At 40.4% G+C, this 25,654-nt stretch overlaps 1 protein-coding gene across 1 annotated transcript in view; it reads right to left on the reverse strand.

Annotated features, from left to right (window-relative positions):
- LOC139648154 (seizure protein 6 homolog) overlaps window positions 1-25,654 on the reverse strand; it is a 65,498-nt gene that overhangs the window by 34,606 nt on the left and 5,238 nt on the right. The window contains exon 3 of the mRNA XM_071524191.1: window positions 12,284-12,473. Within this exon, the coding sequence (XP_071380292.1) occupies window positions 12,284-12,473 (190 nt within the window). The remainder of the gene's footprint in view (window positions 1-12,283; window positions 12,474-25,654) is intronic.

Consider the following 25,654-nt stretch of genomic DNA (forward strand, 5'->3'; position numbering starts at 1 on the left):
AAACACCCCCCCCCCCCCCCCCCCCGAACTCCCCTCCGGTGGTAAATCACCCCACTAGCAGCCCTCTCCTCCCGCTGAAGGCCGGCTTGCTCCGCGGGGCCAATAAAAGGAGATGGCGGTGCCGTAATGAGAGGGGGGGGGGGGCCGTCGAGGAAACTCATACCGGGGAGATGAGCCGGTATAGCCAACGTCTTTATCGCCCGCTGCCACCGCCGGCTGTAAATTCCTCAGTAACGCAAGAAGCTCACGGCCCAGTCCTTCTAACGGAAGCATCAGAGTTCAGCCTCGGGTTTGTCTTTCTCCTCCCCTCTCGTCCCTTCCTGACTCCTGGGAGAGGAGTTGGACCGATATATGGGGTTTTGAAAGTTTTTAGATATGCAATATCTTTAGAATAATAATATATTCCTGCATACTTATGTGGAATCTGAACAAAACGTCTCATTACAATCAGTTCAGGTTAAGGGCTTCCCATAGACAAGCAGTGTAGTGTTGATTAATTCTATAATAAATATGTAATCAATCAAACTGACTGGACCAGATCCCATTTTTAATACAATAGACAATATCAGCCCGATATATAGGTTTTACCGGGACGATATGCTTATCTCACAATACAATTCGATATGCGATATGGGGTTCATGATTCAATACAACCACGATACGATGTAATATATAAAAGTTCAATGACAACAAAGTCTATGTAGAATTCTGTTTATTTCTGAGACACAGATCTTTCCAGCGATGGCAATGGCTTGCTACAAAATGTGAATAATATAATTTGGATGGAGAGCTTGTGAAATTGTGATGGTCAAGCCGTCTCATTTGTGATTACTACAGCAGAATAAAATGGAGCTAATATCGTGATTCATTTTTCTGCCCCACGATACGTATTGTCACATTTCTGTACTGTGATATATTGAATTTCGATATATTGTCCCATAACTAGTAGTCAGTCTAATCCTATTCTCTGAACATACTGTATTTGAAAGAGATGAAACATACTGTATGTGCCTAGATTTTTTCAAAGTTTCATACATGCATCCCCTATAAACAACTTTTGCATTTGTTTTTGTCTCGTCCCTATATGCAAGTACACATGCAAAATTGAAATTCTTATAGGAGATCAAAAATGATATGTATGTATGTTTTTATTGATAAACCAGATAAACCAAAAAGTGCAATGACATTCACTGACAAGATGCATTTTCAACACAAAAAGCCTTTTTAGAATGCACTTCCAGGATAGAAACTCTTTAAAAATGCTTAATGAAATATATATGTCAATAAAATACACCACGGTTTATAACAATTTCCTTTTATCAGGGGGATTCAGCTTTGCCATATCTTCATGATGTTTATATTTAGCTGTTTTGCTGCATGCCATTACCATATAAAACACGCATAACGTCTAAAAACATATTTACAGGAGGGAAATGACAACTCTACACATTGCTGCTGGGCCTAAATGGCTAATATTTTCATACATAATATCAGTGCATGCTTCTCTGGCTGTATGCTGGTACACATCCATGTTAAATATACATGTTTTAAGTATTCATAGATTCGCTCTAGCCTGTAAGCACTAATGGTGCTATAGCAGATATTACAGTGGACAAGCCTCCGCTCCAATTACAGATTCCAGTCTCTTTGAATAAGGTTGCACACTTTCACTTTACTGTCAGCATCCTGTGTCATGACAGCTCTGCAGATGTTCTATATTTATAGCGCGGTGAAATTTTCCTTTGCTAACAGAGACGAATGGTCTATTAGCACTCCTGTATTTTACATGGACTGATGAAAAATAGATACATCCTCCTCCGTGCCCGGACATCAATAATAAACTGACAGAGGGGATTCATTTACGCCTCGCTCATCAGAGCTCATTGAGAATAATTGGGCGTGACAGGCTTGTACAGGAGAGGACACTCGGTGGGTGGGAAATATCCTTCAGTGATGAGATTTGATTTCACACAATGTCATAACCTCTGCCGTGTCGGATTTGGCTTGGCTTTGAGCCTCGGACTCTGTGTGGCAGGCTTTATATGCAACATTGGCTGCGTTCACACTGCAGCAATTCCCAATTCAGATTTTTTTTGAGACACAAATCTGATGTTTTACAGTGTGTCACACTTGCTTGAGAACTGTGCCGATGTGTTTGTTGCACGAGTGTTTAGCAAACTGTCAAAACTCAAATGAAAGGTAAGGTTGGCGACAACATAGCATTATTAAAGATTGTGCTTCTCTCGCTAGCTCTTCTAGTCGACATTAGCATATTAGCAAACCTAGCTGGTAAACAGCATCAAACAGTTACCTTTAATGTCATATAACCCTTTAAATGCTAGAAACTAACATAGCTGAGCCTTCCTTTAGTGGAGAAGAACACGGACATTGGCTGAAACTGAGATTAACTCCACTATAATCATTTCTACTAACTGTGCACATCAAAACGTTTGACCTACATAAAGACAGCAGCAACTGGTAAAAGACCTTGACTGACAACTTAATTCAGCTGCCAGTAGCCTTTTCCATTGCTTTGGTCCTCGCTGCAAAACCTCTCGCCTCTGCAACTTGCCGTACGTCAGTTTATATGGAAGCTAGCCCAATGGTACACATAAAAATGACTGCCGCTCTGACCATCCAGGAACGTTGATTTAAATGGCAATGACCATTCAAGTTCTATGGGGGATGCATCAATTCTCAATTCATCAAAACTCAAAGGCACATACTGTAACTGAAATGTGTTGGAAACAAAAACAGATAGCAGATATTTAGAATTGAGCATAAAGACCTGCGGTGTGAATGTAGCCATTTAGACCGAACCATCGCAACTGTGACATTTCTAACTGCGTATTGCCTGGCTATACATGCACTGATAATTCATAGTCCTGGTTAGTTGAGTATTTATTTAGCCATACGTCAACAAAACACTATGGCTTCTAAAGTGAGAAATGTATATACAAACTGCTAAAACCCAGGTCTAAATGCTACCTAGTTTCCATGGAAATCACACACCTTTCATTTTTTCCTTTACACAGCAGGTGCCAACACAAAGCCTATAAATAACAGCAGCTTGTCACCTCTTGTCTTACTGTTCTCTACCAATTAAGGGAGGATCAACGAGAGTTTCATTACAAAATGTGATCAGTAAAGTGTAACTGTGTAACTTTTGTGAAATGCCTGCTGGCACGGAAGTTAGAGCAGACCAAGTTAAAGCTGCAATATGCAGCCTTTTTCACATTAAAATGACAATAAATATATGGGGTATATTCTACATTATCAGTCTGTTTTTCATGCCTAAATCCCTCTATTTGCCTGAACTTGTCTTTTTAATGATGTTTTGGGCCGTGTACCATTTATTGTGGGCGTGTCACATGGGTGTGGCCAGGAGTGAGCTGGTTCTGGCTATCACGGTGAGGCTAGCAGCCACAGAGCAGGATGATGTGATGTTGGGGCAGGGACTTGACCAACGGAGGGGCAGGAGGGCGGTGCTAACAATACACTTCCTGCTTCAAGGAGAAAACTTAAAAAGATGCAATAATCAGTTTTTTGTTTTTTTTTAATATATTGAGCAATGAACACCAAGTATCATGCCGTTTCCAAAATGTATACGTGTTTTAAAACCAATGAATGAATAGGTAAGATTCCCAGAAATTTTGCGAACTGAAAATGTCATTTAGAAACACAAACTCAGAATTTCCTACAGTGATACTAACACATGTACTTCTTCCCTCTTCAGCTGAATATTCTGCCGTCGGAGAGCTCACCCCATGTCTTCTTCATGCTTGACAGACTAAACTGAATACCCAACCTATTTGTGCGTGTTGTTATTCATGCAAATGTCTGATATGGTGGTAATTTAATGTAAAAAAAAAAAATAAAAAAAAATCAATTCGACCCATAATTAAGTAATGGGAAATCCTGTTGCAATTACGTCTTCATAATAACCAAAAGAATATTAGATACATGCCCATTTAAAAATTAATTTGTCAGCATGTCAATGGTTTATAATTAACGAGGGAACAAGATGAACTGGCCTCTCCGCGACAGAACAATTAGCTTAAGATCTCGGCGCCACTCTTACCATGCTGGAATCCAATGGAAGGTTACTGAGTGTTCTGTCAGTTGTACAGTTTTAAACTCAGAGTGCATCATTTTAACCCTAGGTTTTTGCAGGCTGATACTGAATATTTTTGTGTTTAAGCTGCCGATATTCATTCTATCTTTTCATTTGACTAGTTTCATGCCAAAGAAATACAAGTTGTCAGTGTTTCCTCCAGAATTTTCTTGCGGAAAAGCATTTAGAGCATCATGGGACACTAAAACTCTCCACTGAAACCCAGACTAATGAGATTATTTTAGAGTTAGCAGCTTGTAGGGATACATTAGGCCTTTACATGAAGAATTCATTTGCAAAAAAAACAACATTATTGGAAAATTAAATGAATAAGTGAAGTGCGCAAAGAAAAAAAAATCATTGTAGGTTTTCCAGACAGTAAGCTCCATCATATCAGAGGTGGACAATACCGACTGGCTGATATGTGATATTTAATAAAAAGAGCAGTATCAGCCCGATATATATCAGCAAGCCATATATTGGCCTAACCCTACTTTTAATATTTGCGTTTGCGGGGACTTGTTGGTCACACTGTAGGCAGCGAGATAACGCTCTAAACAATCCGGGCGACTGTTTGCCAAAGATGCACGCTAAAATATTACATTTTGTGCTTCACCATTCAAATCTCTCCAAGAAGCTAGCCTTGTTTCCCTGGCTTTTTGTCTGGAAATAGTGAATTCAGAAAAATGCCCACCCCCCCCTCCCGCTTCCCCCCGCAAAGCTGCTGATCAATAAATGAAATGGTTTTTTTTTTTTCCGGATTGCGGAATCGGCTGAGCGGCGAAAAGGAGTCGCATGTGTTGACTTGAGATAGGATTCATCACAGCGAGTCGGCGGTGACACTTATTGTTCCCCGGCAGAGAAAAGGAAGCTGCAGGCCGGGGCTATAGTGGTGCAGAAATGACAGGCAGCTGCTCAGCGCTGGCCCTGGATGTTTGATTGTATTCAGGGTCGAACATGAGAGGTCTATTTGCAATATTTCAGCTCTGACAGGCGTACGACATCCCCTCGGAAAATTCTAACCCCGTTTCCCAAGTCAATATTCGGAGTTTCCGGTTATCAGAGGGCTACCATAGAGCTTATATGAAGGCATGCTGTGTATGGAATCTCTTCCATATTTGAGGCGATACAATATGACACTCAGAAATTGCATTTTTGCCCATGTCTCTCCTACAGCAAGTGCATATAGACAATTCCGTTAACACACAATCAGTATCCAAACTGAACTTTTTGCCTCTTCTACCAAGGGCTGGTAAAAGAAAAAAAAAAAAGACCTGTAAAGCATAATTTTGTACAAGCCAAATAATAAATTTTTTGTAGAAATATGTCATCCTAGCAGTTTTGGATCTAGAATAAGGTCAGAGAGAGTGTACAGTGACTAGATGGGAAACACCCAGGCAGCAGAGAAACAGGAGTAAAAGTTTGCAGAAGTTTAGGTTTAGTTAGACCATAATACTTCCATGGGTTTGTGTGTGTGTGTACGGTGGCCAGCAGGGACAAAAGTGCGATCATTTCAGTCCCACAGTGCCTTGAAGATTTATGTGCAGGAGTGGTCAGGGTGATACATTAAAGCCAGCCATCCCTGACAAATAAAATCTCAATTGCAGAACCCAGCAGGGAAAAGGAAAGATATTACTATCTCTGGACATGTCACCAAGTCATCATATAAGTTTTTAACCGTACGTTTCACAATTTGTATCTTTGGATTAATTTGAGATTAATTTATGGACCAACGAGGCAAAAGTTCACTGGCTGTCGAACACACAGGAAATCTGTAGGTTTCAGAACGCCGACTCTTCAAGACCTTTTTAATGCTACCTGGCGTTGAATTGAATATTCATTTATCAACCAAAAAGAACAAACTAAACTAGCCTATTTCTGACAGAAAAGAAATCCAAAATCAAAGCTCAGCATATGAAACAGGACACCAGGAAATTAACTGTTGAGGGACATGAAGTCCGACATGTTTGGCAAATTGTATTAATTGTATGTACTAGTGAAAGTGAAGTGAACGTAATGCAATACAACATAAGAAAACAAAATTTCCATTCACGATTCCATTCACACCTTGGTGAAACTACACAATTCATGACACTACACAATTTACTTACTTTCAAATCTGCCTCCACTAAATATCACTGAATAAAAACAATCTGTCAAAAACTCCAATTTTATTCTATAGTCGCTTCAAAGCAAAACTGAATTGAAAATAAACCTGCGGCAAAAAAATGACACTTTAATACTTTTGAAGGCTTTAAATTGAGATAATTCAAGACTTTTTCCTACTTTTCAAGGACCTGATACCCTGCAGATTGCACTGCTGCAATGTCCTCTCTATCAGTTCAATAGGATTGGGGCTATTTTTTCGGGTCATATACAGTGGTATGTGTGTGTGTGTGTGTGTGGTCTATAGGTCTTTCTTCCTGATCTAGCCTCTAGCAGGGCCACGAGAAGAATAGATTGTCTCAGAGGAGGAGAGAGAATTTAATAAACCAATGTGTGAACGAATCAGACTGAGGGAAGGAGAGAGAGGGAGAGAGAGAGAGAGAGAGGGAGAGAGACATATGGGACTGTCAGGACTGGAGGGTGAAAGGTGCCGCCGGGGGACTGAATTGTTTCGTCTTGATTCTCAGTTTCAAAAATCAATTCCTCCTCGCAAACACACAGGGACACACACACTCACACACACGAGTACCAGGAGTAGTTTTGAGTATGAGTATGTCCCAGGGTTCAACCGATATATATCTGTTTGCCGATATTGGTCTTTCTTTCTTTGTTTTCCCAAGATGATTGTAGCATCCATTTTACAAAGCCTCTTTACTTTGTGAAGTGTTTCCAAAAAAAATGATCATAGATAACGATGGCACTAAATGTCTCTTGAGAAGTGAAAAAACCGACTCATAACATATATATACACACAAATAAACTCATGATTTTAAGGTTAATTAGGCGACGTTTTTATATTATTTAATATTATCGTATTTATTTTCATCCTATATGTTCCATATCTTTATTAGGCCTATATATTCCCACTAATCATGTCTGTATAAAATGGATGAGTTTGGTGAAATGGAGTGGTGTGCTGCGAGAGAGAGAGAGAGAGAGGAAAAGTGAATTATAAAATGATATAAAAATAATAATAATGATAAAAAAAAAGGCTTCAGGTGCTGAGGGAACCATGAAAAAGGAGACAGAACACAGAAATGAGTGGCGGCGGCGGCGGTTGATGCAACCGGAGCGCTGAGCTTCCGGAGACGGGACAGGGAAGGGCGGGGGGGGATGGGGTGGGGGGGGATTTATTCTCAAACGAAATGTTCAATATCTCGTTGACGTGCGGTGAAAGCAGTCGTGGATGGATGGCGCGCCAATCTCACCGCCCCTCCTCCTCTTCCTCCGCCCCCCTTCATCCTTCATCCACGCCGGAATAACACCAGCTCTCTCGCTCAGAAAGCGTGTCATAAGCATTGTCACGTAATTATCTTTGCGTTAAGCAGCAGACACGTCTCTGTGATGATTCTAAGCGTGTGTAGTTGTTTCTGTTTGCGTTTCATTTTTGTTTAGTATTTGACGACGTCCCATAATTTAGCGTTCTTGTGCAGCAAAATGTGTCCAAAGTTTGTAATTTGACGCTAATTTGCTGCAATGTCACATAGGGCTGGGCGATATGGGTGAAATCAATATCACGATAATCATAAGGACTTTTCTCGATATCAATATATATCACGATATGGTTCATGCATGCAAAATCACGTTAAATAATCAAATTAATGTTCATCCCATTGAACCGAATGGTAATGTTAGGTGTGGTGTCAAACAAAACTGAAATTTTCAAATAATATTCCTACCATACCTCATTTTATGAGAGTTTTTAAGTAAAATCTGCTTGTCATCATCAATTTAGACAGCAGAAATGTGTGTCACGATATTAAAATATCTTCATATCATCACGATATGATTCCACTGAAAGACGATAAACGATAATATTGAATTATCGCCCAGCCCTAATGTCACATGTTTCAGGTAGGGGCGCAACAACGACCAATGAAGAAATCATTCCTGTGTAAACAAATGAATATGGGAGTGGCTAAGTTCTTTTGGTGGCGGGAGAATATATAAAAGAATATAATATATAAATGCTGCTTTGAGAAATGCACAGGCAATAGGCAATGAATGAATCTTCTTAGGATCAAACACTCCATACAAGGATGTATGACTATATTTTATCATTATTATTTTATTTTTCAACTGTTTTTTTCTCCTGGGTTTCAGTGGAGAGTTTTAGTGTCCCATGATGGTCTAAATGTTGTTTCAGAGGCTTTTCCACCCTGACAAGAATACAATTCTGAATCCTTGTAATTTTTTTGGCATGAAAATTGTCAAATTTGTAATATTATTCTTATTATTCTGCTGTTTTATTGTTTGCTTGTCATTTTGGTTGGTCATTGTAAAACTGCTGTTGTCATTGGCATAGAGGGTCGTTCCTATGCTGGATGCTTTTGTTTTGAAATGTTAATGTTATTTTAATGCAATGTATTAGTTTTAACCCATTCACTGTTTTAAAAGTGTTTATTGTTTTAATCAATGCATTTTATGTAAAGCACTTTGAGTTACATTCTATGTATGAATGGTGCTGTATAAACAAATAAACTTAAATTTCGAAATAGTGAAAATCAACACAAAATACTGGCTATTGGCTTCGATCCAAAAATATCAGTGTCAGCCATCTGACGTAGCCGGCTGGTCTCAAGGCCCAGCTGGGATTCAAATAATCATACCATAATCTCCTCTTATGAGACTGGTACTTTAACCAACTGTACCGCAGAACATTTCCTATTCTTCAACACACACACACACACATTTCAATAGGAACACACATGGAAGATAGTTTCATCTGATGATAATGACCGTCATATTACTTTGATATATAAAACATTGCTTGTTGCATTTAAAAGGCAAGTAAGTTCAGCAGTTACAGCCTGCTGACTAGCAATTGTGAACGAAGGCATAAAGTGTGATGTCTCTCTCCTCTCTTATCATTTTATTGATAATTCACCTCAATAATATTTTGTCCCTACCTTGGGTGTAATTAATTCACCTGTTGGACTTCTCACTCTTGCCTTTAATTCATCAGATATTTGGTTGTTCTTATGATATCAATTCATATAAAACCCTATCCCCTGGTAAATAAAACAAAATAATAACCCCCATCTACATCTAGCTTTACTTAAAGATACCAGCAGAGTTCTTCATGTAAACAGTCTGGATTTGTTTACATTCATAATTTCACTCGTACAGACATAGAGTATGTTGTTAGACCCCAGTGGATGTTGAATAAATGTATTACCTTGAAAGACATTGAAGGTAATAGACATGGACCGTCTTAATTTTTAATACTGATCTCGCAGCTTGGAGAAGAAGCTCCCACCACCTCACTTATTTAACCCATCAGCATCATTTACTAGAATTTCCAGCTCAATCTAGGATTGTAACACAAGTAACATAGCTAGACTAGCTAGCAAGCTAACTTGCCAGACGAGTAAGAAGAATACTACGTCTGCACTGGTACAAAATACTTTCTCCACCGATCAATAGCTTCTCCAGTTACAGTGTCTCCTTTTATCCGAGTTATGTTTCCCTCAATTGGATCACTCCAGTGTCGCTGATATCACTCCATGATGGAGGGATACGTTCGAGGAAAGGATTTTATGATTCACTACTGTATGCGTTGTGAGGCTGGGCCGACCCTATAAAGGCCCCTCCCCCATATAGACTCGCTCTTCATTTTCTCGGCAGAACATTCAGGTTCAAGGTTGGTAAATGAGCTACGATGTTACTTTCGTACTGCTTATCTCCGAAAGTTCTTAGTGGCTAGTTCTAGCCTGGAGCAGCTATGTTGTTAGCCCCTCTGTACGCTTACCATGTGTACCTTCTGGCTACATGCTTGCTATTCAGTGTCAGTTTGTTAGCAGCTATCTGTGTATGGGCAATGTATACAGCAGCAGTTATTGCTAGCTGTTGCTTAAAGCTGGGGTAAGCAATTTATTTTTGAACCATTTTGGTAATATTTGGTGAAGTTCTCTTTACAGCTATCAGTAAATCAAATGCTCTGAGAAAAAAAATCTTGTCTCTATAGCTGTCCAGGCCCTGTAACCCCTCCAAAATCTCAGGGTGCCTGAATCTTAACAACCAATCAGGACAGCTCTCTGCAAGGAGGCGTCCCGCCCCTACCTGTCAATCACACACGCACATAGCTCAGTCTAGTCCTGACCTCCTTGCATACTGCAGAGAGGAAACAAATATATCCACAGAAGAGATGAGGTGAAACAGCCATAATCCAAACTGTTTCCAAATGTGTATATATGCTATAAACTATAATACTAATATATTGTTATTTAGAATGTCTTTACTGTGTCCTATTACGCTTGCTGCTGCAACAGCCCAGTATCCCCACCTGGATCAATAAAGTCTCACCATATCTTTTTGTCTCTTCAACAGCCACCAGGAGACGGGGTCAGATCTGGACCCGCTCAACTTTCATCCCCTGAAAACCGTGTTGAGAGACGGTTCCTTTCTTTGATATGCGTTCATTCATCCCTTGTTTCCATTGATTGCCCTCCAAAGCGCAGATGGCAAACGAAACTTCTCCCCTGATAAATTGTTGCATCAACATCATTACCTGCTGCTTAAAAGCAAACTGTGAGCTGTTTGCTAGCTCTTACCACCGCTGGCCAAATGGGAGAACAACTAGATAAAGCTTTGATAATCGTCTGTGTGTCTGTGCCAATAAGGACGTGAGCCAGTACTGGACTCCCAGAGCTGTCGGTCTAGTCTGTGCTTTCTACCAAAGGTTGCATATGCTGTCCAGGCACGACAGAACATGGCTGCCGACATCATCTATATGATAACAAGTCAAAACCATGTATGTACAACCATTATATGTTTGACATATAATGCATGAGAGAAGGCTGGAGAGAAAGCAGACAAAATTGAGCAGTAAGAGAGGCTCTACAGTGTAAAAACTCAAACTAACATCACCCACTTAAAACCATCCAAGGATTTTCAATGCAGAGAAACAAAAGCGGCTGCAGAAGATGACTTTCAATTCACTCCTCTGTCATTTGTAAGCTGCAGGGCATGCAGTCTTTCAGAAATCCATGTCTCTTTTGGACATCTCTTGTACAATAATTGACAATTAAAGTAGAGTCACAATGATAATTTATTAGCTAATCAAGTGACTGATTGATAGCACTAGTCATTTTCTGGCTGACAAGAACAACACATTATGTTAACAAGTGATAACACAGAGTCTTGCCCTGTTACACGTCGCCCACAGCCTGCCAGGAGTACGAGACAGGTAGACTTTGCATACGTGATCCCGCCGTGCCAGATAAGATGAATCAATTCCATTTCCAGAATAGTAATTAAATCTATTTCAAATCATAAATGGAAATGAGCTTGGTGTGCTGTGGCCAGACTGGGTCATGTGTTAGATATTCTTTCCTGCACTCTACTTGTGAGTGATTTATATTGCCTAGTGCAAATGAACAAACTGGATAGTAAGGTTCAACCAATATAGGTTTTTGAAAGCTGATACAGATATTTTGAAATGAAGCTGCCAATAGCTGATATCTTGTGTCAGCATTTTTTTGTTCACCATTGTAATGCCAAAAAATGACCCAAAAATGAAAGTATTCAGTGGTTCCCCAGGAAGTTTATTCTTGTCAGGGTGGCTTGTGAAACAGCTCTTGAATCTGATCAAAATGTCACACAACCAGTGTTGTATTGATCAATTCTACAATAAATATGTAATCAATCAAACTGCATCATATCCATCATATCAGAGGTGGACCACACTGACTGGCTGATATTTTATTTTTAATAAATGGGCAATATCAGCTCCACAGCTCTTGGCAAACCGATATATCAATCTAACACTACTGGGTTGTGCCTACAAACCACACTTCACACCCCAGGTAGGCATCAGCGAGCACAAAAGATTTAAATGAATACTGAAAGGCCTAATGATGTCAAAGCGGCAAAAAATGCAGTTACTCAAGAGGCGACATTTAAATTTGCTGTTGGTTCATTACCAAAATCGTAGTTTAATAGTCTCCTTTGGGAAAAGTGTCAACAACATACCAGCACAGTTTGATTTGAATCCAGCCTTACCTTGGTAGCGCAACAGGACTGATCCGGCCTGAGACCTTTGGCTGTGAAAGCGGATGGTGATCTGGTTGCTGCGGCTTCGCACTACCAACCCCCTCATCAGGATGGACTCATTGGCCAGCATGGTGTTCTCCCCATTGCCCAGGTCTTCAAACACCACCTTGTCACCCTCCGATAGATTCACATTCATCACCTGGAAAGGGACAGAAAGACAAAAATCACTGAGACCCAGATTCACTAAAGGTGTGCGCAGGGAAGAACGCGCTATATCACCAAACGACCAAATCAGAAAGACATGCTATTCACTAACCATGCGTAGTAAGTGGAAAGCTACCTAATAGCACTGGTAAAAAAAAATATAGTATCTTTGCGCTTGTCATGGTCAGGCATATGAATTAATCTCATTATGATTCCCACACATGACCAGAATGGCTACTATCATTGCTGCAAGATGCTGCATCATCCACCAGCAAGTCAAGAACCAAGGCAAAGGGCTTTCCATCCGAGAATCTATGATCAGATCAGAGCATGCTCCAATTATTAACTGGATTTAGGGCGCAAGGGTGCCAGCCTTGGTGGATCAGTCTTACAGGTGAAGCTATTTGCACTTGCAATTGATGAAGGAGGCTATTTGCTTGCGCAGGGGTCTCTTCGAGGGCTTGTTTGTGCTTCAGCTGGATTTGCAGGAATCTCTTAGTGAATAAGCCAAAAACTCTGCACTCTTGAAAGAAAACACTTCTTAGTGTTCACTTCACACATCTTAGTGAATCTCTCACCCCTTTTCCACCAAATTAGCTCTGGTTCCGTTCAGGATTCTTGGAATCTTGGTGCTATCTAGCGAACCAGCCCACGTTTCCACCAGTTTTGAGTGGAACCATTGTAATCAAGGATGCGTCATCAACGGAGGGCGTTGCACAATGCACACGGGAAGTAAACAGTAGTAGCAAGATGGCGGTTCACACTGATTACCTGCAAGCTTTTGTTATGTTATTATACCTGTAGAATATGACACGCCCACTGATGTCATCACGGTTCATAAATTTTTTGGTTCCAGCTGGGAACCAACTTTTCGGGTTCTGAACCAATTTATTTTTGGTCGAAATGCTCCGAACGGTTCAAAATTAGGTGCGCAAACCGGAACGGAACCCGTGATCTTAGTGACCTTTACAGCTGTGGATTAAGCACAGTGTTGAAGCTTCTTGGTCTGGGACAAAGCTCAGTCTAAGTCAGTGTGGTGCAGCAAATGACAAACATTACATCAATGTACAGCATGTATCACATGAACCAGCGCTGGCATTCTACACTCCATAACACTCTGGCACAAATCAAAAGTAAGAAATATGGAATAGCCAAAAGGCCAATGTAGACCTCAGTGATTACACTGAAGATAGGCTTGATAATTGTCAACCTGTCGTCTTCACTGACAGCATGCGAGAAATGCCACTTTGTCACTCCAGCTTTTATCACAGCAGGTATATCTTTATTCAGGCGTGAAAGAGATACATCTTGTCTTCATGTGGCCCTCCATAGATCATATCAACTGCATCCTATCTCACCTAGCTGGCAGACGGATCCCCAGTTCCCTTGGGAAAACCTGCTGAGGGAGACTGTCTAGTGAAGTGTATCCACAGACAGGACGTATCTGTCATACACAGTATGATAATATTACATGAATATCCAAATCAGAGGCAAATCATAGTTAAAGACTTAATGGTTAGCGATGCAATGATATTGTGAGTGTCCGATAATATAAAAATAGACATAATAGACATGTATATAAATAATATAATAAACAGTTTTCAAGACAGTCATCAATTCCCCACTGAATTTACAGCTCAAACCACCAACAGAACTTGGCACTCCGCAAGAATTTGACAGACGGCGACATGCAAGAAGTGGCCAAGTTCAACTTCAACCCAAATCAACACAACATTTTTACAATATGATATTATTGCATGGTAAAAATTCATGTTAAACAGCTTTGGAAATTGTTTTGAACTGATATCAGAAAGATCTTGAGGTCCTGATTTCACAAAACGATGCAGGTATGGACGACTCAACTTTCATCTTGGTGTTTTATTTACACCGATTTCCTAGGTTGGTACAGGCCGTTGTGTCATCTATTCAATGTCTAAATGTCTTCTGGGTTTCTGCGACTGCTGTACATACAGTATATATAGTATCATAAGGGCAGTCATGAGGAATTACGATGCACACATAATGCCTCATGACCATGCTTATAAGGGCACATGGCACAAGAGCTTGTCCCATTGAGATTAGAATGTTGTCAGACAACCTCTGATAGATGGTCATAAACATTCATAGGACACTTGTACTCATAATTCATTATATCTATATTGTTTTATGAGTGTTGATTTAATCAGTAAGCATTATGTGTTCTTAAAGGCATGGTCATAAGGCATTATGAGTACATTAAAATTCCTAATGACTACCCAATGGCCAGTTCACATGCCACATCAAAAAACGGTTCAATTCCGAACTCATGCCAAGAAGTTTTTATTTTGGTTACTAAGTTTTGCTGGTGTTTTCAGGTATAAAATCAGTGAGAAATTGATGACAGTTGCCACTTTACTGCACTGAATACTATTTATATATGTCTATTATTATTTCATAGGGCACTTTGTTACCCAAAACTTGTCTTGCAGCTCCACCCACATAGCAGCCTACCTAGCCTGAATATAACATGAAGCACTCATAGCAGCACGGCAGCCTCTGCAATGTGCCACAGACAAAGTGGCAGCGTCGTTGTGTATAACAAGTCATAATGTGCTGTTAATGAACTCATGGACACAGCATCAGGATAATAGTGCGGCGAACAAAGGGCATCACCAAGTAATCACATTATGCCTTGAGCTCAGGGATAATAAAACACTTGAGGGAACATAATCCAATTTGCCCTGGCACAAGTCCAGCCTCTGTATAACTGTACCTCACAAACATAATCATGGGGGGGTGAACCCATGTCTGGAAACAGAGTTATTACTTTGATGACGTAATGGATGCCAGTACACTTCCGAGTCCAAATCACTGGCTGAAAGAAATGCGACTTCAGATATGCAAACATGTCATAGGTTATGCAGTCACAAAAATGAAGTTTCCCCACTAAACTATTCTATTCAATTCCTATTTGCTGTATCACGTAACTAAATTCAAACATACTGAAGAACTGCAACTTCAAATAGCAGGGTTCAACTGTTGGAGATTACGCTGGTCCTGTACGTGTGTGTTGGACAGCAGTGCGCCTGGTGAACTGAAGCTACGCCAAGCTCTACAGTGAAGTAAGTCATGAAATCAATCGTCATGATGGCAAAAACTAGGAAAATAAGGTGCAGGTTGAAAATAACCGGAATTATCCTTCAATGTTAACACGCGACTAGTTAGTTAGTACTAATGGACCTTATTTACACAGTGGCCATTTTGAACACTAAGGGTGGGAAACTTTACCCGGAAGATTGGCACATAGCCTATATAAAAGTAGGATTAGGCTACTTAAACACATAAATGAGCACAAAATACAGATAAACCTAACTGTTACTAAATTAGCTAGCAATTTTGAGAACAACCACCGCAACAACTTTTTAATTTAGCAGGGAAGGTAGTAGGTAGGTAGCTTACTAACTAGTCAGTAAACTACTAGCTAGCAACCTAGGCTAGACTCTAGCTAGTATAGCGATAATGGACTAAATATATTAAAATGTAAACATATCCCTCTGGATTCTTGAGTTCCATTCGTTTCAAATATGTTTTTTAGTGGAGAATGTGAAATGATAAATGTTTGTATGATCTATCTTGGTTCACAACAGTGGCACAGAGTCGCTCTTCCAGGTAGCATTCCCACCCCGAGTGTTCAAAATGGCTGCCATGTGAATAAGGTCAATGCTAGCTCCTATTAGATATGTTAGCTAGAGTAAATATCATATTGGCAAAAACTAGGAAAATAAGGCCCAGGTTGAAAATACCCAGAATTATCCTTTGATGTTAACACACAGCTACTAGCTAGTACAAACACTAGCTCCTGTTAGATATGTTAGCTAGAGTCTAAATCATATGATGTGTTCACAACAAGACAGTTAGCTAAACCAGATACTGTGGTTAGCTAGCTAACAATCTCACATTATCAAAACACAAAATCAATCAGATGTATCAGCGATGAAATGATCAGCTCCCAGTCAAAAACAGCACAGAAATGAACTATCTATCGAACTCTGTCCAAGCTGTACATTTAGAAATGTAACCAGCCACTGTTACTAAGAGCTGTGGACCTCCAATATGGCCGCCAGAGGGTGTGTTACATCGCCTGAAAGCCCTATATTCTATTCTATTCTGTTCTATTCTATTCTATTCTATTCTGTTTCGTTCTGTTCTGTTCTGCTTTGTTCCGTCACATAAATCAAACATACTGAAGAACTACATACTTATAACACTTCTTATCTTATACAGTGACACATCAGAGAATAGAGAACAGAGAGCGCACTGGTGTGAAAGAAAAGCCGTCCTGACATCCATTTACTTTATAAAAGCAACAAATGATGGCTGAATAATTCAACTGACACTTCCTCATTAAATATAAGCCGGCAACTTTGGGGACAGCGTGGAGGATGAGCGCAAAATAGGGACAGATGGAACCCTGGGATATAGTGTTGACTAATGGATCAAAGTCTGCGATGTGCGTGCGTGTGTGTGTATGTGTGTGCGTGTGTGTGTGTGTGTGTGTGTGTATGTGTGTGTGTGTGAAGGGATGCTCTTTCACGCAGACACGAATGAAAACAAACGCAGCGACACCAAGAACAAGACAGAGAGAAATGAGGGGAAGATCCAACGTGATGCGAAAACATCACAACAACAATGTTGTACTGGAAGACTGTATTTCTCTATTATATATTCTCCTGTTCCCCACTGAGACTCTCTGTTGATCTTCTTCTCTGTCTCCTCCTCTCCGTAATGCGGATGGAAAGCAAGGCCAGGAGAGAATAAGAGGACTATTTACCTCTAATTGCTTGCCTCCTTCAAAACATCACACTTTCTCCCTTCATCCATAATTGCTATTCAGCAGACTGTAACTGCTGAACTTACTTGCCTCTTAAATGCAACAAGCAGTGTTTTATATATCAAAGCAATATCACGGTCATTATCATCAGATGAAAATATATCCTGCGTGTGTTCCCATGGAAATGTGTGTGTGTGTGTGTGTGTGTGTGTGTGTATGTACCGTCTGCTAATTAACAGCAGTAATTAAGAGGGAGGTGAGTAAACGATGGAGTCGAGGGAACATCTGTTCCAGCAGGAGAAGTGGGTCACGGTGGGGAGAGAACAGAGAGACACTGAGGCGTCCCATAGCACGTCAGCCAAGGCCACTGATGATGAAAATCCTGTTTTTTGTTTTTTTTTCTGTGACATAAATATCTCTGCTCAGTTACTGTCTGAACTGCCTTAATGAGAGGAGGCCTGTAGGAGGTAGGGAGTAGATTTTAACACGAGTGGGTTTTGACTGTGCAGGAAAACAAAAAAAAAACGTACACCCTTCCAGTTAATTTCCATTGTAAATTGATCAAGATGGTATGGAAGCCCATTCCCTCCACTCAATTAAATTAAAAAACGACTCAATTGTGAGGATTTTTCTCAGAATTCTGACTTTATATCTCAGATTTCTGACTTTATATCTCGGAATTCCGACTTTATATCTCAGATTTCTGACTTCATATCTCGGAATTCCGACTTTATATCTCAGATTTCTGACTTTTTTTTTCTCACAATTCTGACTTTTTACTCCTCAGAATTCTGACTTTGTATCTCAGAATTCTGACTTTTTTTTCGTGATTCTGAGTTTATATATTGGAATTCTGACTTTTTTTTTCTCTAGCCAAAAAAATAAATAAATCTGAATTCTGAGATATAAAGTCAGAATTCTGAGATAAAAAGTCAGATGTGAGATATAAAGTCAGAATTGTGAGAAATAAAGTCAGAATTGTGAGAAAAAAAAGTCAGAACTGTGAGAAAAGAAAAGTCAGAATTGCAGCTCCACTTTGTGATTTAGGCTGATATGATGGCTGGACTTTTACATACATATCTTGCCTTTTGTAGCTTTCATTTGATATATAAAATTTACATTTTGTCCAAAATGTCCAAACCTTCTGACCCAACCAGAATAAACGGGAGGAAAAACTCACCACACCACAAAAACATTATAAAAAGAAGTTGTATACTTTACCTTAACTTATGTAAAAAACAGAAGTAACATTGCACACAATACATTGAAAGGATACATGAGGTACTCAATCTCAAGCACCTGCGCGAGGCAGAAAGCCATTGTGAATCACATCTGTGATAAAAGTACTATTTTTGATATAAATTGCACTTCATCTACAAACTCTCAGCCAGAGTAAGATAAAGATAGTGTTAAAATGATGTATAATATTATATATATTATAGATTACGCTCTCTTGTCGGGTGTCCATATTGACAAGCTTCAGAGGCTTTGTTGTCTTGGATTTTCACGATTGTGCGTGGAACAAACGCTGCAGCAGCCGACCCTCTCGCCAATGGAGTCGACATAAGGCTGCGAACGCGGTCTTCTCTCGCGCATAAAAGAGAAGCGGCAGACAATATCCTGTATGCATTCACGCCCCCGTCCTTGAACCGCCCTCCAGTCTTTCGCACAAAAGCTGCTATCACACAAGAGCCAAGGCTAACAACACAAAAGAGAGAGGCCCGAGATTAGGCCGGCTGTTTGAAAAGAAATTGAACATTGTGTCACACCGAGCAGACAGAGTGTCTTTTTTTTTTTTTTCTGTTTTATTCCTTTTTTCCATTAGGACACCTTGGTAATCATTGTTTCGTGGCCGGTGTGAATGCAGATGGGTAGAAGGTCATCTGAATGGGAGAGTAGGTACTGTATGTTGAAGCTGAAGAGTGGAGAGCTTGTAAAGTCCGCCTTCAGAAAGGCAAGACTATATAGACGAGACAGATGTTTGGTTGGACAAATACTGTAGATCATGCTGAAATCGTCCCGTATAGGCAACAAAGTTAAATGAGCTGTAACGTTTTCGTACAAATACATTTTTCATATACATAAATTGGCTGTTTATGGCTCTTGCTGATTGATATAACACAACAGTGATTCAACCTACAGCCAGTTCATGAAAGCTTTTCCATTTGCTGTTCGAAGCACCCGCTGTCTGGTAGCTCTTTCCTGGGTAAAACCCTCTGGCGCACAGGCACGTGACGTGTTTTACATTTCTGCTTCATTTGGAATAAACAGAAGAAGGGTCCTTAGCACTTAGAACTGGGTAGTTAGCATGAGCAGCGATAGCCACCACGGCTGAACAGACAAAGAAAAGAGAAACTCAAACTGCAGCAACAGAAAATCCAAGGAAAAAGACGTCACAGTACTGGACACACTGTTTGATTGACAGGTGATCTCTGGGAAGAGCAGTGCAGAAACACCACAGCAATGAATGCTTAGCAACAAAGCAAAGCACCAAATGTAAAAAATAAAATGAGGGTTTTGAAGATTACTACTTTAAAGAAATACAGGGCAAAGGCAGGAGCCTAGCGGTTAGAGATGCAGGCTTGTAAGTGGAAGGTTGCAGGTTCGAATCCCTGGACCGGTCGGGAAAATGTGGGTGAGGAAAGTGATTAACACTCTTTCCACCCTCAATAACTACTGTCATGGTGCCATTGAGCAAGGCACTGAACCACTAACTACTCCTGTGGAGCTGCTCATTGGCCAACAGTCGACTTCCTTGTGGTAAATAAAGCTTAAAGCAATATTCCACTTAGCTTTAACATGGGGGTTATTCGGCACTTGACCACCATGAAAACCAGAATATAAACTAATCACCAAGATCAGATGCAGCTGGATGAGTTTGTAACATTCAGATTTTTACTTCCCATTCATTTGAATGAGGCCACGAAAATAGACTGAAAACCGACATTTAACACTTTTGTGAACAGATTCAACAACAGATCCTGCTGCTGTGATTTTCAATTGACTGTGGATCCAATGTTTTAGAACAGAATTTTGCCAAATATACTTTTTATTGATAGAAGAAAACATAGCGGAGTGATACGATTTAAGAGAGATAGTTCTTGTTTGGGAGACCGGATCTACTTTTATTTTTAAATACTAATTTTAGTGTAAACCAAGAATAGAAATGTAAAATGAGGACAGACCCAGGACTGCTTTATTGTCTTAAAAGTCGGATCTATTATTGGATCTGTTCACCAACGTGTTAAATGTCAGTTTTCAGTCTATTTTCGTGGCCTCATTCAAATGAATGGGAAGTAAAAATCTGAATGTTACAAACTCGTCCAGCTGCATCTGATCTTGGTGAGTAGTTTATATTCTGGTTTTCATGACGATCAATAACCCCCATGTTAAAACTAAGTGGAATATTGCTTTAACGTAAAATAATTTTTTTTTTTTAAAAACATGTTAAACTTGATGGGGTTATATATTCTGCATATTTATATAACTGCATCTCACATACGATACTCTCCCTGTGACTAGCAGGATAACACACTCGTCCTCCAAAGCAACTGAACATCCACACACTTTATGGATCTGCACTTATCTTGTTTTAACATTCACCTCGCCTATTGCTGTTTCATTATCACCGCAATCCCTACACGCCTGTCGGAAAATTGGTTTTATGCAACACGCCTGAATGAGGGGGAGAAATTACTGCGCGGGGGGAAAAAACAGAGAGACAGGAATGATGAGCAAGTAAGGTTAAGGTGTAAATGAAAAATATATTTAGGCGCGCTGCAGGATACTGTATGTATGAACAAAAACAGAATGGGAATTCAGATGCTGGGACCTGTTTGTCATTGAATATGAATGGCCCTGTGTGAGAAATGGTGCTGAACAGAATAAATTGCATAGAGGGAAATAAAATCTATCTTGTTTTTTTTTTTGTTTTTTTTTTCTTTTTCTCAGGGAACTGTGCGCGGAAATTTCATTCCGGTATATCAGTATGAAACAGAAGTGAGAAACATTGTGATAGTGCGATAACACCAGAGACGCCTGTTCAAGGATTTCTACCGTCTGGGGAACGCTGAGATTATATAAAGCGCAAATAATATTCAAAGTAAGCCAAGCACTGATAATTGTCTTTCCAAATGACTATTTCTTGTCTCCGGTGGATTCGGCGTCATCTGAGACGGAGTTGGGGAACAGGAGAGAGAGGCACCTTACATTACGAGTGCGGAAGGAGAGAAAGTAGAGAAGACTCACGAACCCAAAGCTCATAATTATGTTACAAAATACATCAGTGAGAGTGGAGGATGTGAGTAGTACGGCTTGTAAGTTTCCTCATATTTAAGCGAGTGCTCCAACTTCTACCGATCCACTCTTGATCTTGATCAAATTCAGCAGTGGGGAAAAAGCGCAGAAATATTTGAAGAAACTCACAGCGCTTTCCTCATTGTACTCACTATTTACAGGAGGTCAGCGCGACTGCCATATCTACCTCTCTCTGCATCAATGGGGGTGTTAACACAAGATCAGTTTAATCGATTGAACAACTCCGAGTAGAAAGGAGCCTGAGGGCAGCTTTATTAACACTGTGCCATCGATTCAGTCAGAATTTCTGACAGCGACGCACTTTGTAGCATCCACTTTGCCTCCTCTGTTTCTCTCTCTCTCTCTCGTTCCGTTTAGTATTCCATTTCTTCCTCGCATTATTGCGGGCCTATTGCTCATTCTGTCACCAGTAATGCTAGAGAGGAAAATTCTAGTTTTCTAATTTGAGTCTATATGTATGCAGCGCGCTCATCGACTCTCTCTCTCTCTCTCTCTCTCTCTCTCTCTCTCTCTCTCTCTCTCTCTCTCTCTCTCTCTCTCTCTCTCTCTCTCTCTCTCTCTCTCTCTCTCTCTCTCTCTCTCTCTCTCTCTCTCTCTCTCTCTCTCTCTCTCTCTCTCTCTCTCTCTCTCTCTCTCTCTCTCCCTAAAGCGAGCCGGTACAAAGGCTGGAGTTTCCAAAAAGTCAAGTGAAAAGTCAAGGGCAATAAGAAGGAGAATGTGTACAAAGGTGTATGTACCTGCACTGTGCTCTGTTTGCGTGTACGTGTGTATAAATATGTGTGTGTGTGTGTGAGTGTGTGTGTGTGTGTGTGAGTGTGTCTTCGAGAGGTGAATCAAAGCCTGATGTGCAGGGCTGCACGGAGCTGATAGCTGACCCATCAAGCGTGGCTCACCTGAAGCAGAAAAAAAAAAAAAAAAGAAAAAAAAAGAAAAAAAAACCCCATCCACATCTGAAAAAACCCCACCGGAGAGGATTTCCAAAGTGCAGCGCTGCACTGTGCACATCTAAAAGGCCTGCCTCAGCCACAAACACACACCTCAAATCCTCCGCCGACAATGGCCGGCTACAAAAGGCGGAGCTGAGAGCAAAGAGGCTGGGGAGAGAGAGTGAGAGAGAGAGGAGTAACAGACTTCTGTCCTCCACTCTCCACTCTCCTGCCTTTCACGCTACGTAGCTGTATCCTTGCTCTCAGCAATAACAATAGACTTGTCTGTTGTCCTGAGCAGAGGCCAGAGTACCCAGGCCTATCTGGAAAGATCAGACACACAGACAGAGGGGCTGTCAGGTTATGGCCACACACTGCAAATAGTACCATTCAGCACCAATCATCACCATTAGGGTTATGTGTTGTTTTGTCATTACATGGGGCCCGGTATTGTCCTTTGATTTAAAATCAGATCAGTGTCGTCCACCTCTGATATGATTTATATCAGTGATTCTCAACCTTTTTCATATCAAGGACCCTAATTCAGTTCACATTAGAGTCACAGACCCCCATTTGATGAGACTTTGTCTCTCGGACCCAAATCTGACAATATTTTTATTGTTAGATATGATTTTGTCCAGAATTCCATGACTATCTGTATTGTAGGTAGAGAGATAACAGTGAAACTATGATCAAAACAGTCATCCTTCTGCATTCTCTAATTGTGTTCACTTCTTGTCAATGGTGAAGTTTAACAATTCATCAGTTTGCTAGGGGACCTCCTGGAACCCCCTCAAGGACCCCTGGTGGTCCCCGGATCCCACGTTGAGAACCACTGATTTATATGATGCAGTTTGATTGGTTACACTGGCAGTTTCAGACCGAAAATATCATCAATATTGGCCTACAAAACCTTAATATTGGCCTAAAAACAGTATTGACTATCACCATCACCACAAATGCTACTAGATAGGGGAGAGTGGGGTAAGTTGAGCCAGTGGGTAAGTTGAGCCACCCCCTGTATCCTAGCAATGGTAAGCATGGTTAAGTGTCATGTGACCAGGCATTTAGGAAGAGACCATGTAAAAATAATGTTAATGTGTTAACAAATCATTTGGCAACAATTCTTGTCTAATCCAGAGTTCTGATCACAGCGCTTCCCATACACAGTCTAGTCTACCTCCACTGAGAGCAAGAGGCTGTTGGTTGGTCCAGTTAGGTGCTCTCCCTCTCTCTCAAAGTCCAGCTTTGCATGCAAATAAACTTGATGACATCATGCATATGCAAAATACTGCACAACGTTCTAGCAACAACTAGAAGTTGCTGACAACTTCTAGCAACTTTTTGAGCAGCCAACACTGACCCAAGACAGCCAACAGAACTTGAGATGAAGTTTCTACTAGCTCAAACGCTTCCACAAGTTATTGTAGAGAAATGTGAAATGGAAAAATGAATCTCCCAATGCAGCTGCAGTGAAAACTTGCATCTCCATAAGGAAAAGAAATATATTAACATAGATTTCCACATGACTCCATGACTCAAGATTGAAATAATTTACTGTAACAAAAGAGAGGTGTACATTTCTGTTAATTTGATTGAAAATAAGTTTACATTAGTTGCATTCTTGTCTTTTGTAGGGCCCTCTGGCTCCCAAGTCAGTCGCCTACCTTTTTTTAACATTTTAATATTTACATATATTGTAGTGGTGATAGGTATTAATGGTGTCTGATATCAATATAATTTAGAGTTAGCTTCAATGAGAATTAAGAACGGGGCACCAGATAACAGACAGCATCAACAGGTCTCATCTGAAGGAGTGAACTCTCGGCATGTTTGAATTTAAACCCACACACTGAACACAGGAGGTGACTTTATGCAAGATAATATGTTTATTACTAAACTAAAGCACACTCAATAATCAGGTAAATACAAGTGAATATAGTACAGTATATACAAGTGGTATACCTATGAATTGTGATGAATCAATGGCAATAGGAATAAATGATCATGTGAATATACAATACTGATAGTTAAACCAATATTTTAGCAGACACAATCATGGAAGATGAGCAGTGGAAGACATGAGTCGGCAAGATAGGAATGAAGGGGCGACAGTATAACTACCTGGAAAACTGACTCAAATGAATCTTTGAATAACTGAATGGTTAGGCTACTATAACTATAGGGAGCCGTAATAAAGTGTGTGATATGTGTGTAAAGTGTGAATGTAATGGAATAGCTATGTGTGATGTATGATATGATGCCCAGCGGACAATGATCAGTACATACGACACCAGCGGAGGTCCGGAGGGAGATGAAGCACGCTGAGGCCAGGAGGCTGTGAGGAGTCTTGGCTCGACGAGGTGCTGGAGGATGAAGATCCGACGTCTGTTCAGTTGATCTCAGCAGGCCGCAACAGGGTGAAGCACGCAGGCTGGAGCACGCAGGCTGCTGGACAGGGCTGTGGGTCTCTCAAGGCTAACGCCGACCCACTCTGGAGGTTCTGATGATTCTTCAGAGTTAAACTCAGCAGGATAGCTGATAGTGAGGTTGTAGCAGGCAGAACACAAAGACACACGTGCTGGTGTGTGTGTGTATTTGTCAGGCAGATAGGCAGGCAGCAAGGCAATCTTCACTGTTTCGAATGAAACAGGCTTCTACTTGGCTTGATGATGATGATGCAGTTGAGTCTGTCTTTGGAGACAAACTTTGGAACAAAGTTGTTGTCAGACTCCGTTAGCACACGTGTCGCGACCACGTAAAGTGCATGAAATCCGCATTGGAAATGTGTGTGTTTGGTTTTGTTGTGATCAGTTGAGGGGTGTGTGCGTGGGCTGGCATGTCTAGTTTTACGGCTCATTACATATGCATGAAACCCTAATTTTGGTTCCCAGATCTATCCAATATAATTGACCGTCGTAACATTAACATTATTAAACTCAGCACAAATTCCTGAACACTTTAATATCAAACATGGCTATCGAAGCCCTATGTAAAGATAACGAAATTGAATAACGTAAATAACTATTATATAAAACATCACAGTTACACATAAAATTAGTCATATACATTAGAGTCCACCACAATGTGATGCCCAAAGTTTCATGAGTCTGTATCAAAGAT

Source organism: Centroberyx affinis, unplaced genomic scaffold (genome assembly GCF_046629955.1).
Source record: "Centroberyx affinis isolate AG114_WGS23_722 - 3 ecotype Tasmania unplaced genomic scaffold, CSIRO-AGI_Caff_v1 ptg001164l_1, whole genome shotgun sequence".
NCBI lineage: Eukaryota > Metazoa > Chordata > Actinopteri > Beryciformes > Berycidae > Centroberyx > Centroberyx affinis.